The following is a 13,942-nucleotide window of genomic DNA, read 5'->3' as shown; positions in this document are numbered from 1 at the left end:
TATCTATTTTACTTTACATACATTATTACATTATTACTCATTTTATAATTGATTAAATGATTGTATTTTCTTTGATTTTTCTTGTTGTTGCTGTTGTTGTTTTAATTTCTTTGATTTCTTTGTTCTTCTTCCACCACTGCGGCCTGCTCTTGTTTTAGAACTTTGCTTTGACATTGAAATGTCATGTGCAGTATGAGTTACTTTTAACTTGCTGGTGGGATTACCTATACCACTCTTGTCATGCTTCAACGATGTCGATAGAGGATATAGTCTTCCTTGATTATCTTTTCCTAGACCACCTTGTTCTTCATCCCAACCATACTTCTCTGTCAACAACTTGTAACCTCTATTTCGCTGAGAGATATGAAAATGATTCTTTGGTGTGCCAATAACGTTGCTAGCTAATAAATGAACTGTTGATGTGATATGCTCTTGCTTTAAATCGATAGATACATCGATATTACAACTTTCACAATGATAAAAGTGTATCATAATATCTTTGATATCTTTAACATTACTATCACTATTATTTATTTCTATTGTAGTAGTAGTTGCTGCTGCTGCTGCTGCTGCTGCTGCTGCTGCTACTGTTGTTGTTGTTCTAGTTTGATTTTGTAATTTAGCTTCATACATTTCTATTCTTTTAAGAGTTGGGTTGAATAGAAGATCATTGCTCTGACGCTTTGCAATTTGTTCCCGATAGAAGTCACTTGCTAATCTACCTGATTCTATTAGTTCTTGGTGATTACTATTACTACAAGATTGCTCATTGTTTAAATCATTATAATCACTCGATTGATCGTCATATCCACTAAATATAAATCTATTCTTTATATGATTATTCATGAATCACTAACAAAAAAAAAAAAAAAGTTTACAAACTAAAAATTTTTTTAAAAAAATTTTTTTTTACTACATCTAGTATTATTATTTAAATCTTTCTTTGAATATTCATGTTTCTCTTTTTTATTTGCTAAATTTATCTTGTCTGTTATTGCTATTATAAACTGTCGATTTGGAGAGAGTTGACTCAATCATTTATATCTTCCAGAATATATCAAATAAATTAGTAGTCTTTGGAATATGACGTAAACTAAAATAATTAAGTATACTTATTTATGTTTTATAACATGTATTTTGAATATATAATATTATTATTATTTAATAGAATAGCACTGAATGCGTTATTAATATTATTTATTATATTAGATTTTTTTCAGTAGACACCTGGATCTGTATCACTCTTTAGCTAGGTGCACTCCGATCGAAAGACATAAATGATCGAGTCAACTCTCTCCAAAAACAAAATATTCAGTTCCAGAAGAAAATCGACAGTTTAAACGATAATATAATACTTCTTCTTTACTATACTTAATACTAGATGTAGAATTATGTAATTTTATAAAGTTAAAAAAATAAAATGACATTATTTAAATACCAACCACATCAAAGACAACTAGAATTTATTTGTTATAAATGTGATCACATTCACTAGTTTGTTTTGTATAAGATGCTTAATTAATCATAATTATGTTATTGATCATAAGGGATTCTATGAACATATATGGGATATAAAAAAATCATTAGTACATTTTATAAAAAACAATTATCAAACATTGTTCGACAATAACGATACAACAGAAACAACAGAAACAATCAAATATGAATATAAAATAACAATGGTAAAACCAAATTCGATCAATTACAATCGATTATAAAACAATCGATTACTTTAATGAAAATACCAAAACATCTAACTCAATGATGATAGGAAATCATATACTGTATCGACACATACTCAAGGTGTAACTTTGATCAATGTAAGCAAACTCTTTACAACCAAAGAGTTGAATAACATTGATAGCTATCGATTCAATGATACCTACCAATCGATGATTACCGTTGGTAAATACATCTATCTATTCGGTGGGCTATACCATCCAAACAAATGGTGCAAATTCTCAATAAAGACAAAATCGATTAGCCATATCGGTGTGATGGAGGGTATTGATACAGATCTCTATATATCAGCTAGCTACGATGGTTTAGATCATATCTATTCTCTATTAGATTTCATTCAATAGTAATCGAGTGATTGAAATCAATCTAACAAGTCCTACAAACACAGCCGATCACGATGAAGGATTTGAACTGACAGAAATTCTACCGTGGTCAGCTTGTCACGATGACATAGGTAATTTCTATATATATACTTCCGACAATAGATTCATTCAGTTCAACGCGCAATCGAAAGTGACTCATTGGGTGGTGTAGATCATGGTGACTTTATCTACTGCATTGAATCGAAACGATCTCAACCATTCGATCTCGATGATAAATATCGTAGAAGATGGTGTGGTGGATCTTTTTCTTTTTCAATTAACAAATAGTAATAACAATAAAATATATATATCTATCTATCTATCTATGTATAATAAATGTTGTTTTTGTTGTTTTTATTCTTAAATTCTTCCATATTTACTCTTTTGTTGATCGGAACTTGATGGTAGCGATACTTCTGTAATCTCTTTGTTCTCTACTAATATGTTGTTCAAAATGAATTCGATTTGTTGTTTGACTTGTTCTGGTGTTGCCGATGGATTTTGACGGGTGACGGCATCTGTGATGTTGGCGATGAGTGTCTCCTTTGACTTTAAGAGGTTATCACGTTTGTCGACTAGTGTCTTTAGGTTGTCCCAAGCGATATTGAAATCGTGTGTCGCTGCAGATTGTCTCTTGTAGTCTCTTACGAATACAACACCTGCCAACACTGCACACAAACCAATGACCAATATCTCCTTTCTAAGTTTACTATCGCTGGCTGCTTCTTTCGATGATGCATCATCAGTAGCATCACTATCGGTTGTTGATGATGATTTATCTTGTGAATTGTTATTCTTCTGTTGTCTCAATTGTTCTTCTTTCTTCTTGATCTCTGCATTGATTTCCTCTACCGACATTCCTTGTGTCATCTTTTTCAATTCTTCTTGCATCTGATTGACATTTTCAAGATCATTATTCTTCTTTGAGTAATTACATCTTCCAACAACAGCACCACCAACAACATTCATTGAAATCGACTGACTAACTAAACTATTTTTAAAAACATGATTATTTCTAATCAATGTAGAACTATTAACTGTTCTACTACTACTACTACTATATCTATATATATTTTTTGAAATTGATGATAACATTTGATAATAATATTTACAAAAAAAAAAAAAAAAGATAAATGTTTGATCACTGAAAATGAATTTTGATTGTGATCATAATTGCTTGACCAAATTTGGTTTTTTATTTTATTTTATTTTTTCACATAAAGAGAATGTGCATATGAATGACTGTTTATTTAAATTGCAATTATTTAATTATATACTATTGAACAAGGTTTAAGTGATTGTTTATCAAATTTATCATCGTTGAAATATTTTGCAAGGGTTTCGACAGAAGAGAGTGCAATGTCGGCATTGTGACGAATTACGTAGGACCAGAATGTTTCACTAGAGATTCCGGCGTTGTGATCGTTGAAACAAAAGAATGATCCCCACTCATAGTTCTTACCGATTCCCTTTGATTCGAAACCGGCTGTCTTTTTCTGGAGTACAACGATTTCCTCTTCGTCTTCGATCTCCTCGACGATGGCAATGGTCATCCACTTGCAATGTTGCTTCGGGGCACTGACGTCGCCAATTAAATGATCACCGACATAGCAGAACGAGATATTCTCTTTGTTGGAGTGACGACGAACCGCTTCGATCAGCGTCTGCACACTTCCATTGTGATAGACAGTCGGTGTGTTAAACTCGACGGCGTCCACCAACATCTCTTCGGTCAACTCCTTGGGGAAGTAATTTCCACCAAGGTCGTAGAATTTCGCTGGCTTTCTAAAGAACTCTGGTTTCTTTGCGTCGGCAATGATAATGTCAAAGATCGACTGGAAATCCGGTCCATATGCATAGGTCATTAGGAGATGAGTGTACTCTGACTTGGAGTTGGTGATGAGACAGACGCGACAACCTCTGCTCTTCAGATCCTTTAGCCACGCGATACACGCGTCGGTGGCGCGGTGCACAAACTTACCGGGATCCTCACGAATCTCACGGAAATAGCGGGAGTTGTAGAAATCTCCGAAACTGTGATTGAAAGAGACAACCGCTTCCTTGAGGAAGCGCATGAGTTCGCCGTGGTCGTAGCCGGTTCCATCGGGAACACCCGACTCTGCTACCAAATGGTTGATATGTCCGATCCAGAGTGGAGTCAGTGGCAACTCAAAGAATGAGTTCAAAACAAAGAAACGACCGTTGTTTGAACCACTGAATTGAGCCAACGGACGATTCTCGGGGATGACATCGGCGTGGTAGATATCATTGATTTTCTCCTTGCTAATTTGCAAGTCACCGAGGAACGCTTTCAACACATGCTTCTGACTGTCCAATTTCAACATATAACCAGTTACAGTATCGACAATCACACCACGATGTACTTGATCGATATCGAATTTTGTCTATTGGGAAACGAAATTCGTAAGTACTTACAAATCATAATTTTTATGATTGATAATCAAACAACACTTACTTTATTTAAATGTGGGAATATAGGTCCGAGATGATCCAACAGACATGAATACACAAGTTGTGAAAATGGTAGATTCTTATATCTTACAATTGTCATATCCATATCGAAACCTATGCAATCTAGATGTTTCAGCTGCTGATGCAACTCAATCTCTCTATTAACAACATTTGTTTCAATTGAATCCATTATTATTTTATTGTTACAAAGTACTGTTGACTATTTAATATATAATATATATAAATTACTAATATCTGTGAATGAATTTAAAGATGAAAAACTAATGATCTTTTTTTTTTAATAAATCTTTTTGTAGGTTGAAATTAATTCAAAAAAATCAGTCAAAATTATAACCCACCTAAATTAATTAAATTTTGGTGAAAAAAAAACTGAAATTGTGCAAACATCAATAAAAAGATCCTTTTAATTTATGAATATTCTTGAACAACAAATATTAATATAGTTCATCAATGGGATGTAATAAATAACATCTCTTTATGACATAATCATTTCAAAGTTATGAATCATAGGCAAATGATCTGTTTATTTCGGATCGTTAAGAGTAATTCTGAAAACATAAATTATAATTAAAAATTAGAGAGTTATTTAGAAAGAAATGTATTCAAAGATGAAACTTATAGTTGAGACAATTTATTTGTTTGACTTTCACTTGGACTTTATCCCATTATCTTTGCAGAAAACTTACCCTATCAGAGCAATGCTTCATCAATATTAAACCTACACCTATTTCAGAATTTTTATGTCAGTCTTCATGATTAAAATTAAAAAGATGATTGTTACTTACCAGTTGATTTTTTAACTTTCTCAATTTTATAGTTGTTTTTCACTAGTTGAAGGTTATTCATTCGTTGTCGATGATGATTGCGTCTGGCTCGTTGAATGATCTCTTACATGAACTTTGGCTGTCCAAAGTTATCTCAGACTACTTTTCTTTCTATATCATCATATTTGATGTTTGAGTACCATTCTACACTATTCTAGAATTAGTTCAATTAATAAAATAAAGTGAAGAAAGATGTGAATAAATTATTCAACAACCGATATTTTTAATTTATGTGTTTTTTTTTATTATTATTTATTATATTTCGATCGATTGATTTTATTGGTAATCAGTAAGTGGTGGACATGAACAAACTAAATTACGATCACCAAAGACGTTGTCGACTCTACCAACCGATGGCCAGAATTTAGATTCTCTGGTGGATGGTGATGGGTAGGCAGCACGTGCACGAGTGTATGGACGATCCCATGTGTCGGCGGTGATCACTGCTTCGGTGTGTGGTGAGTTTACGAGGAGATTGTTGTTACGATCGGCTTTGCCTTGTTCGATCTCAGCGATTTCCGCACGGATTGAAATCAATGCATCGCAGAGACGATCCAACTCGTATTTCGATTCCGATTCGGTTGGTTCGATCATGAGGGTGTTTGGAACTGGCCATGACATGGTTGGACCGTGGAATCCATAGTCTTGAAGACGCTTGGCAACGTCCTCAGCTTGGATACCGGTGGTCTCCTTGAAATCACGCAAATCAATGATGAACTCGTGTGCAACGAGACCGTGTGATCCAGTGTAGAGAATCTTGTAGTGGTCCTTTAGACGCGATGCCATGTAGTTGGCGTTGAGAATGGCGACCTGAGTGGCGCGCTTCAATCCGACACCTCCCATCAACTGGAGATAGACGTAGGTAATTGGGAGAATTGAACTGGATCCCCATGGAGTGGCAGAGATGGCACCGATAGCGTGTTGACCTCCGACGTTTGGAACTACAGAGTGACCTGGGAGGAATGGAAGGAGGTGACTGGCGACGCAGATTGGACCCATACCTGGACCACCTCCACCGTGTGGAATACAGAAGGTCTTGTGAAGATTCAAGTGACAAACATCGGCACCGATGTCACCTGGACGACACAAACCGACTTGAGCATTCATGTTGGCACCGTCCATATAGACTTGACCACCGAGCGAGTGAATCAAAGCACACATCTCTTTGGCACCCTCTTCGAATACACCGTGAGTCGATGGATAGGTAATCATGAGTGCAGCCAAATTGTCCTTGTGTTTCTCAGCCTTGGCACGCAAGTCTGCTTGGTCGACATTACCAAATTCGTCGCATGCAACGACCACGACCTTCATGTTGGCCATGACGGCGGAAGCTGGATTGGTTCCGTGTGCAGACACTGGAATCAAACAAATGTCACGATTCTCCTGTCCAATTGAACGGAGGTAAGCACGAATAACCATGAGACCGGCATACTCACCTTGGGAACCGGCATTTGGTTGTAAAGAGGTTCCGGCGAATCCAGTGATCTCGGCGAGTGACTTGGCGATCGAGTCAAACATCTGACGGTATCCAACGGTCTGTGAAGATGGTACGAATGGATGGATAGAGTTGATCTCTGGCCATGAAACTGGGTACATCTCGGCGGTGGCATTCAACTTCATGGTGCACGATCCCAATGGAATCATGGCGGTGGTCAGACCAAGATCCTTCTTTTGGAGACGGTGAATGTAACGAAGCAACTCTGTCTCGCTGTGATACTTGTTGAAAGTTGGATGAGTCATAAACTCAGAGTGACGAGTCAACTCGGCTGGAATAGCAGACTTGTTGGCAACGGTCTTTTCCAATTGCTCAGCAGTGAAATCGACCTTCTTTCCGGCGGCAGCAGCGAATGCCTCGAAAATTGTCATCACATCCTTCAAAGTGACAGTCTCATCCAAAGAGATCGAAACAGTTTGATCGCAGGTCTTTCTAATGTTGATTTGTCTCTTTTCGAGTTCATCAATAACCTTTTGTGTCTTTTCCATTGTTCTAATCTTGATTGTATCAAAATAGGCTGTATCTTTTACTGCATATCCAAGATTAAGTAGACCTTCAACTAAAATCATAGTCCTAAAGAAAATAACAAATTTGTTAGTTAAAACTAAAACTATTATCTTCTTTTTTTCATCTGTCTTTTTCTATTTCTTCTTCTTACTTCTTATGGATTGCTTGTGCAATTTGTTTAATTCCTTTTGGACCGTGGTAGACACCGTACATGGCAGCCATGTTTGCGAGTAATGCTTGTGAAGTGCAGATGTTGCTAGTTGCCTTTTCACGACGAATATGTTGCTCACGAGTTTGGAGTGCCATACGATAGGCTTTGTTTCCAGCGTTGTCCTTGGAGACACCAATGATACGACCTGGAAGAAGACGACTGTATTTATCAGAGGTGGCAAAGAATGCTGCGTGTGGACCACCGAATCCAAGTGGAACACCGAAACGTTGAGAGTTTCCAAGGGCAATGTCGGCACCCCATTCTCCTGGTGGTGTCAACATGGTCAACGCCATCAAGTCGGTAGCGCAAACAACCAGTGCGTTATTTTCATGTGCTTTCTGGGTGAGAGCACGATAGTCAGAGATGGAACCATCGGTCGCTGGATACTGTACGAGCACACCGACAACATCGCCCTTGGAGTAGTCGAAATCCTTGAAGTCGACGACCTCGATTCTGACACCCTTTGGCTCTGCACGAGTACGGATGTTATCGATGGTTTGTGGGTGACAACGACGATCGATCAAGAAAGCCGGTGTCTTCTTTGTCTTGGAGATGTTGATACACATGGTGACTGCTTCGGCGGCGGCAGTTCCCTCGTCGAGCAACGAAGCGTTGGCCATTGGCAACTTGGTCAAATCCGACACCATCGTTTGGAAGTTGATCAACGACTCCAAACGACCCTGAGAAATCTCGGCTTGGTATGGAGTGTATGGAGTGTACCAACCTGGATTCTCGAGGATGTTACGCTGGATGACGTGTGGAGTGATCGAACCGTAGTAACCCATACCGATGAACGAACGGAACACTTTGTTCTGCTTGACGAGCTCACGGAACTCCTGGAGCATCTCAAACTCACCCTTGATCTTGTTGCCTTCGATGTCGAGATCACGTTGCATACGAATGGAGCTTGGCACGGTGTAGTCGATGAGTTGGTCCAGCGATTGTGGGGTGACCTTGGACTGCTTGGAGGTGGTGATCTCCTTCAACATCGACTTGATCTCTTCGTCGGATGGACCGATGTGACGACGTGGGAATGTATCGAGTGCTGTGAACACCGAAGCATTGCTTCCAACGACATTGATAGATTGTGTAGTAGTAGTAGAAGAGGAGAACTGACGAACCTTCAAAGTTGATGAAGCAGTGGTTCTTCCAACAGTTGTGGTGACTACTTTTTGTGAAATTAATCTAAACATTATTATTTGACCTGTGTGTGTATGTGTGAATGAATTTATATATGAAATAAAAGCAATAAAAAAACAACAACTAAGAAAAATTGCTAATATATATTATTACAAACAAAACAAACAACAACAAAGTATTAGAGATAACAGTAACAAATCTATCTAATATACAATTATAAAATTGTAAATATATTAGGTTGAATGTATTACCAACAGCAGCAACAACTACAAATAACTTTGCTAAAGAGTACAATGACACGACTCTAATCCAAATTTGAATGATAGTGTTAGGTTTTTTTTTTTTTTTCAAATTTGAATTGAAAAAAAGCCAAAAAAAAAAAATCAACACACATAATATGACTCTCTGTTGAAACGAAACTTCACCACCCTAAATGCACATGAAAAATAAAATAGAAACGAATCAATTGGAGGGGTATGTGGTGAAGTTTTATGATTCACCAGTTTTTTTTTTTTATGTTTTTTGAGCATAGTTTTTTTTTCGCTTGATTTTTTTTTTTTTTTGACACGATTGGGCGCGATTTACAAATCCAAACAAATAAATTTCAGTTCCAAAACTTTTCTACGAAAGGTCATAATATTATATGTTGATTCTAACACTTATTCATATGATTTCTACATTCTTAATATAAAATTAGTCATAATTTGATCAAAGTTGAATTGATTGGAAAGTTGAAAAAAAAAAAAAAAAAAAAAGAGGTTGTAAAGAATAATTATTTTTGATTGTTATTGTTGTGATCTTTAAGTTTCAATAGAGATTGATTAGCTCTATCTAATACTTCATCTTTTTTACAAAAACAGAAACGAGCATAGTTGAAACCTTCTTTGGCATGCTCTTCACTGTAGAAAGCACTGGGTGGAATCGATGCTACACCAATGTCGGTTGTTAGCCAACGACAAACATTCCAGTCACGCAAGTTTAGTCCCATTCCTGTGAGTGAGGTGTTCTGTCCTTGATCACCACTCAGCTTGATGTTGCTGGTGTCACCCATAACAAAGTAGGTGCCTTCCGGTACGACCGGATCCAAGCCGGCTGCACGCAATCCACCGACCAGCTTGTCACGCTTCGCCTGGTACATTGTCCTCAGCTCGTGGAAGTAGTTACGTTGTTCGACCTGCTCGAGAGCGATTGCAACCGCTTCCTGGTGTGGAGTGGACACACTGAACGGTACGTACTGGTGACTCATCGAGATGGCAGAGACAATAGCGCGTGGTCCAATGATCCAACCTACCTTCCACCCGGTGATACTGAAGGTCTTTCCGGAGCTGCCAATTGTGATGGTTCGCTCGTACATTCCTGGTAGAGTGGCGATACGAGTGTGTACTGCGTCGTCGTAGGTCATCCACTCGTACACCTCATCGCTGATCACTGTGAGATGCGGGTGTTTCTGAACGATCTCTGAGAACTTCAGCAGTTCTTCACGCGACCAAACCTTTCCAGTTGGATTGTGTGGGTTGTTGAGAATGATAAGTCTTGTCTTGTCGGTGATAGCCGATTCCAACTCGCTCCAATCCAACTTCCAGTGACGTGAAGATCGTTGTTCGCCAGGTTTGCGATCCTCTTTGTATTCGCGCAGTGATATGCACTTTGCTTGACCACCTGCCATTGTCACGGCACCAGTGTAGATATCAAAGAATGGCTCGATCAAGATGACTTCGTCGCCCTTGTTGACAATCGTTTGGATGGCAACGAACAGACCCTCGGAGGCACCGACACTCACCATGATCTCAGTCATCGGATCGAGAGTGCGTCCAAACAACGGTGAATATACAGTGGAGATTGCATTGACCAGTCTCAGATGTCCAGCGGATCGCGCGTACTGATTGAACCCACCGGATTCAGTTGTCTTGATCGATGCTTCGCTCACAAACGAAGGTGGTTCGAAATCTGGGAATCCTTGTCCCAAATTGATAGCTTTATATTTTGCAGCGAGTGGTGAGAACTCTACAATATCAATCAGTAAAGAAAAGAAAAGAAAAGAAATGATTGATTCATTCAAAAATTAACAAAACTATATATTTTACTACTCAATAGCAACAACAACAATAATAAAGAAAACAAAGAAATTTAACTTTGTTTCTTGTTCTGTAATACAATACATACCAACCCATACTGTTGGTCCAAAAGAGGCAGTTTGAGCACTAGGTTTAAAGATGTAATTCGACATCAATTTTATTGATTTCCTAAACATCCAATTTAAGTAAACTAAACTAAAATTCTGACAAATAAAAAAAAAAAAAAATTAATGTATTTAGAAATTTTAAAAAATCAGAATTTATTTTTGGTGTTACGCCTGAACACTCAAATGAAAGTGTGAAAACCACCATTCATAAGAAAACTTTTTTAATTAATCAAAAAAAAAAAAAAATTCATTTTTTAGTAATAAAAATTTTGACAAAACGACTAAACAAATAAATTAAACAGTTTTTGTTATTATGACACTTCCAATTAAAGAAAAATTAAGAGAATGGGATAAAAATATTTAAATAAAAAGAAATTGACTTTATTTTACACTTTTTATATAAATATGGAAGTAAGACCTTATTCATTTCATCATTCATCTCATATCTCGAATAATTCTTTCATACTTCACATTATAAATCTCGTATTTATTATCTATTTTTTCACTTAAAATTAAATCACTTAAAGCAATCACCCACCTTACCTCCCAACACCTCTGAAAAATCAAGATTAAAATAAATAAAAAATAATTTTATTGTGTGTAGTATGTTATGTTAATTAATTAATTGATCATCAGATTATAATCAACAACAGTTCATAATATTTCAAATCATTTTATATATCTATTTTTTATTTTATTTTATTTATTTTTTTCAAGAAGATTATGACAAATAATATTGTAAAACTAAATGTTGGAGGTTCAAAATATACTACGACTAAAGATTCACTGAATTCTCAGTCGACATTTTTCAGGGCGTTGCTCAATGGAGACTGTGGAAACGCAACAGATAGTGATGGACACTATTTTATCGATAGAGATGGCGATTTGTTTGGAGATATTCTCAGTTATCTGAGAACTGGACATTTCAATATCAATCAATACACTCGTGGTCAGCTTGGTCGTTTCCTAGTTGAAGCTGACTTTTATGGTATTCGGCCACTTGCAGAGCTACTCGATCCAGTCAATCATGGTGGTGGTGAATATTTTATAACCAATATCGAAACATTGGATTCAAATATAACTTGGACCGTTTCAAAAGCAAACATCTTGGTGATTGCATATGAAAATCGAAATGTTCAAGTTTGGGTGTAAGTTTGTTTATTTCTTTAAATACCAAGCTAGGAATAACATGTTACTTACTTTTGTTTTTCAACAACAACAATTCCTAAAACATCAGATATAAAGGATTAACATATCATTGGATATTAATGAATCAACTTGAATTACCTTTTGAACAATTAAATGGAATGGGAATGTCAATCTCAAAGAATAGCTATAATGAAGTAAATAATATCATTATATGTGCTTTTTCAAACTCAAAAGAATTACAAATTTGGAAATTAAAAGTCGACCATTTATTATATAAATCTACAATTGTTAGTATTATATTTACCTAAATTATTTAAAGTAGATAAATACTAATTTTTTTTTATACTCTTTAAGACTCTTTGTCATATGATTGTTATCGATCATTTTATACATTTCTCACATTTTCTGGTGAATGGACATTATTTAGCATTGCTATCAAAAGTTGGAAAAATGACAATCATGGAAGTTGGACAAGACAATGTCGGTACGAGTATACCAATGAAGATGTTCAATGTAAATCGTCTCATCTATGTAGTTGCAGATATCGATAACTTTCTATATATCGGATGTGAAGACGGTGTTATAATGGAGTTGAAACAGAATCTAAGAGACAACTGGGATTGGAGTCTAGATGAAGTCTATAGAATCAGTAAAGTGGTATTCAACGTTACAAACTATGTCTCCGAAGCGATCGTTCAGAAGGAGAAGAAACGTCTTTCCGATCCATCGCCAATTGAAGACGATCCAGAGATGGTATCGGTCGGTAACCTCCAGAGGAACGTGCCACAAAGCGAGCATGCCAGTGTCATCACTGCAATCTCATTGATTCACATTCAGCAGATGAACAACCACAGAATGGCAATGGCCATGGGAATGCTCGACGGGACCGTCTATCTGGCATTCCGAAACACAAGAAGAACCGATCCCTATGTGTTTGGCGCTTCACAACAGGTGACATCCCGCGCAGATCCCATCGAAAAGATACTGATTACCGGTGGCAACGAAGGTCTGTTCATCACGGCAATCACCAAATCCAACCTAACAAAGACCTGGCAGTATAAATACACAAACACAACGAACCCGCATGCAACCCGATGCATCTCAGTACACCATCCGATCACAGCAAACAGCCAGTTCCGCACCAGTCCCTACTACGACATACTCAAATTCAAAACATTCCAATATCTCCATTTCCACTCGCTGAAAACACCGCAACTTGAAAGCAACAATAGCAACAACGGTCAACTAATCAATGGAGGTAATCATCATCTTTTCAACTCCAACACTCTCGATCAGATCGTAAACAATGCCAACCCACCAGAACCACCTAAACGACCGACCAACTACACAGGCAACGTTCACTTTACACCGGTCGATCCTACCAACTTGAAATACTCTGTTTCCACGTACAACCAAATCTATGTGACCAACGATTGTGAAGGTGGCAATCGAGAGCTGCAAGTCTATGCAATGTCACACCGATGCACCGGTGATTTGTTCCCCACCAAGGAGGAGCTGGCCGACCATCTCGCCCAACCGCTGGCAACCATTCCAATGACTGACACATCACCGATCGTCAAAGTGATAGTCAATACATACGGTGGTGTCGAACCGAACATGAACGATCTATCCTATATGCTAATCACCATACATGAAAACAACATGATTTACTGCTGGGAGTTAAGACCAATCGATAACTTGTTCGGTCCACAAATTAAACCAGAGAAAAAGAAAAAGAATAACAACTAACACTAATTGTTTTCTATACGAAAACATCATTATGTATAACAAGTTATATATTAAAAGTTAAATTTGTTTATTTGAATAAAGAGAACGTTT

The 13,942-nt window shown here is 37.1% G+C and overlaps 7 protein-coding genes across 7 annotated transcripts; 2 read left to right on the top strand and 5 right to left on the bottom strand.

Moving 5' to 3' along the window:
- Nucleotides 1–42: 42 nt before the first annotated feature.
- On the bottom strand, nucleotides 43–846 carry PPL_00611 (uncharacterized protein; the record flags this gene model as incomplete). The annotated part of the gene is made up of 1 exon (XM_020571635.1): nucleotides 43–846. One exon carries the CDS (start codon nucleotides 844–846, stop codon nucleotides 43–45), a length of 804 nt encoding a protein of 267 aa, XP_020438909.1.
- Nucleotides 847–1,118: 272 nt separating this feature from the next.
- PPL_00610 (kelch repeat-containing protein) lies at nucleotides 1,119–2,390 on the top strand (the record flags this gene model as incomplete). Its single annotated transcript, XM_020571634.1, has 4 exons — nucleotides 1,119–1,132; nucleotides 1,772–2,083; nucleotides 2,115–2,194; nucleotides 2,236–2,390. 4 exons carry the CDS (start codon nucleotides 1,119–1,121, stop codon nucleotides 2,388–2,390), a joined length of 561 nt encoding a protein of 186 aa, XP_020438908.1.
- A 72-nt stretch (nucleotides 2,391–2,462) lies between these two features.
- On the bottom strand, nucleotides 2,463–3,197 carry rcdJJ (uncharacterized protein; the record flags this gene model as incomplete). Its single annotated transcript, XM_020571633.1, has 1 exon — nucleotides 2,463–3,197. One exon carries the CDS (start codon nucleotides 3,195–3,197, stop codon nucleotides 2,463–2,465), a length of 735 nt encoding a protein of 244 aa, XP_020438907.1.
- Nucleotides 3,198–3,367: 170 nt separating this feature from the next.
- Nucleotides 3,368–5,441, bottom strand: PPL_00608 (putative 5'-nucleotidase; the record flags this gene model as incomplete). The annotated part of the gene is made up of 4 exons (XM_020571632.1): nucleotides 3,368–4,507; nucleotides 4,666–4,794; nucleotides 5,282–5,319; nucleotides 5,381–5,441. 4 exons carry the CDS (start codon nucleotides 5,439–5,441, stop codon nucleotides 3,368–3,370), a joined length of 1,368 nt encoding a protein of 455 aa, XP_020438906.1.
- Nucleotides 5,442–5,695: 254 nt separating this feature from the next.
- Nucleotides 5,696–8,825, bottom strand: gcvP (glycine dehydrogenase; the record flags this gene model as incomplete). Its single annotated transcript, XM_020571631.1, has 2 exons — nucleotides 5,696–7,487; nucleotides 7,573–8,825. 2 exons carry the CDS (start codon nucleotides 8,823–8,825, stop codon nucleotides 5,696–5,698), a joined length of 3,045 nt encoding a protein of 1,014 aa, XP_020438905.1.
- Nucleotides 8,826–9,544: 719 nt separating this feature from the next.
- On the bottom strand, nucleotides 9,545–10,999 carry ccbl (pyridoxal phosphate-dependent aminotransferase; the record flags this gene model as incomplete). The annotated part of the gene is made up of 2 exons (XM_020571630.1): nucleotides 9,545–10,776; nucleotides 10,936–10,999. The coding sequence occupies 2 exons, from the start codon at nucleotides 10,997–10,999 to the stop codon at nucleotides 9,545–9,547; spliced, it is 1,296 nt and encodes a 431-aa protein (XP_020438904.1).
- A 360-nt stretch (nucleotides 11,000–11,359) lies between these two features.
- PPL_00605 (BTB/POZ domain-containing protein) lies at nucleotides 11,360–13,852 on the top strand (the record flags this gene model as incomplete). The annotated part of the gene is made up of 5 exons (XM_020571629.1): nucleotides 11,360–11,365; nucleotides 11,672–12,102; nucleotides 12,192–12,390; nucleotides 12,458–13,109; nucleotides 13,692–13,852. The coding sequence occupies 5 exons, from the start codon at nucleotides 11,360–11,362 to the stop codon at nucleotides 13,850–13,852; spliced, it is 1,449 nt and encodes a 482-aa protein (XP_020438903.1).
- Nucleotides 13,853–13,942: the final 90 nt, after the last annotated feature.

This window comes from Heterostelium album, assembly GCF_000004825.1.
Source record: "Heterostelium album PN500 unplaced genomic scaffold PPL_scaffold1, whole genome shotgun sequence".
Classification (NCBI taxonomy): Eukaryota; Evosea; class Eumycetozoa; order Acytosteliales; family Acytosteliaceae; genus Heterostelium; species Heterostelium album.
The sequence above is the reverse complement of the archived record's forward strand: the minus strand, read 5'-3'. Positions and strand labels throughout refer to the sequence as shown.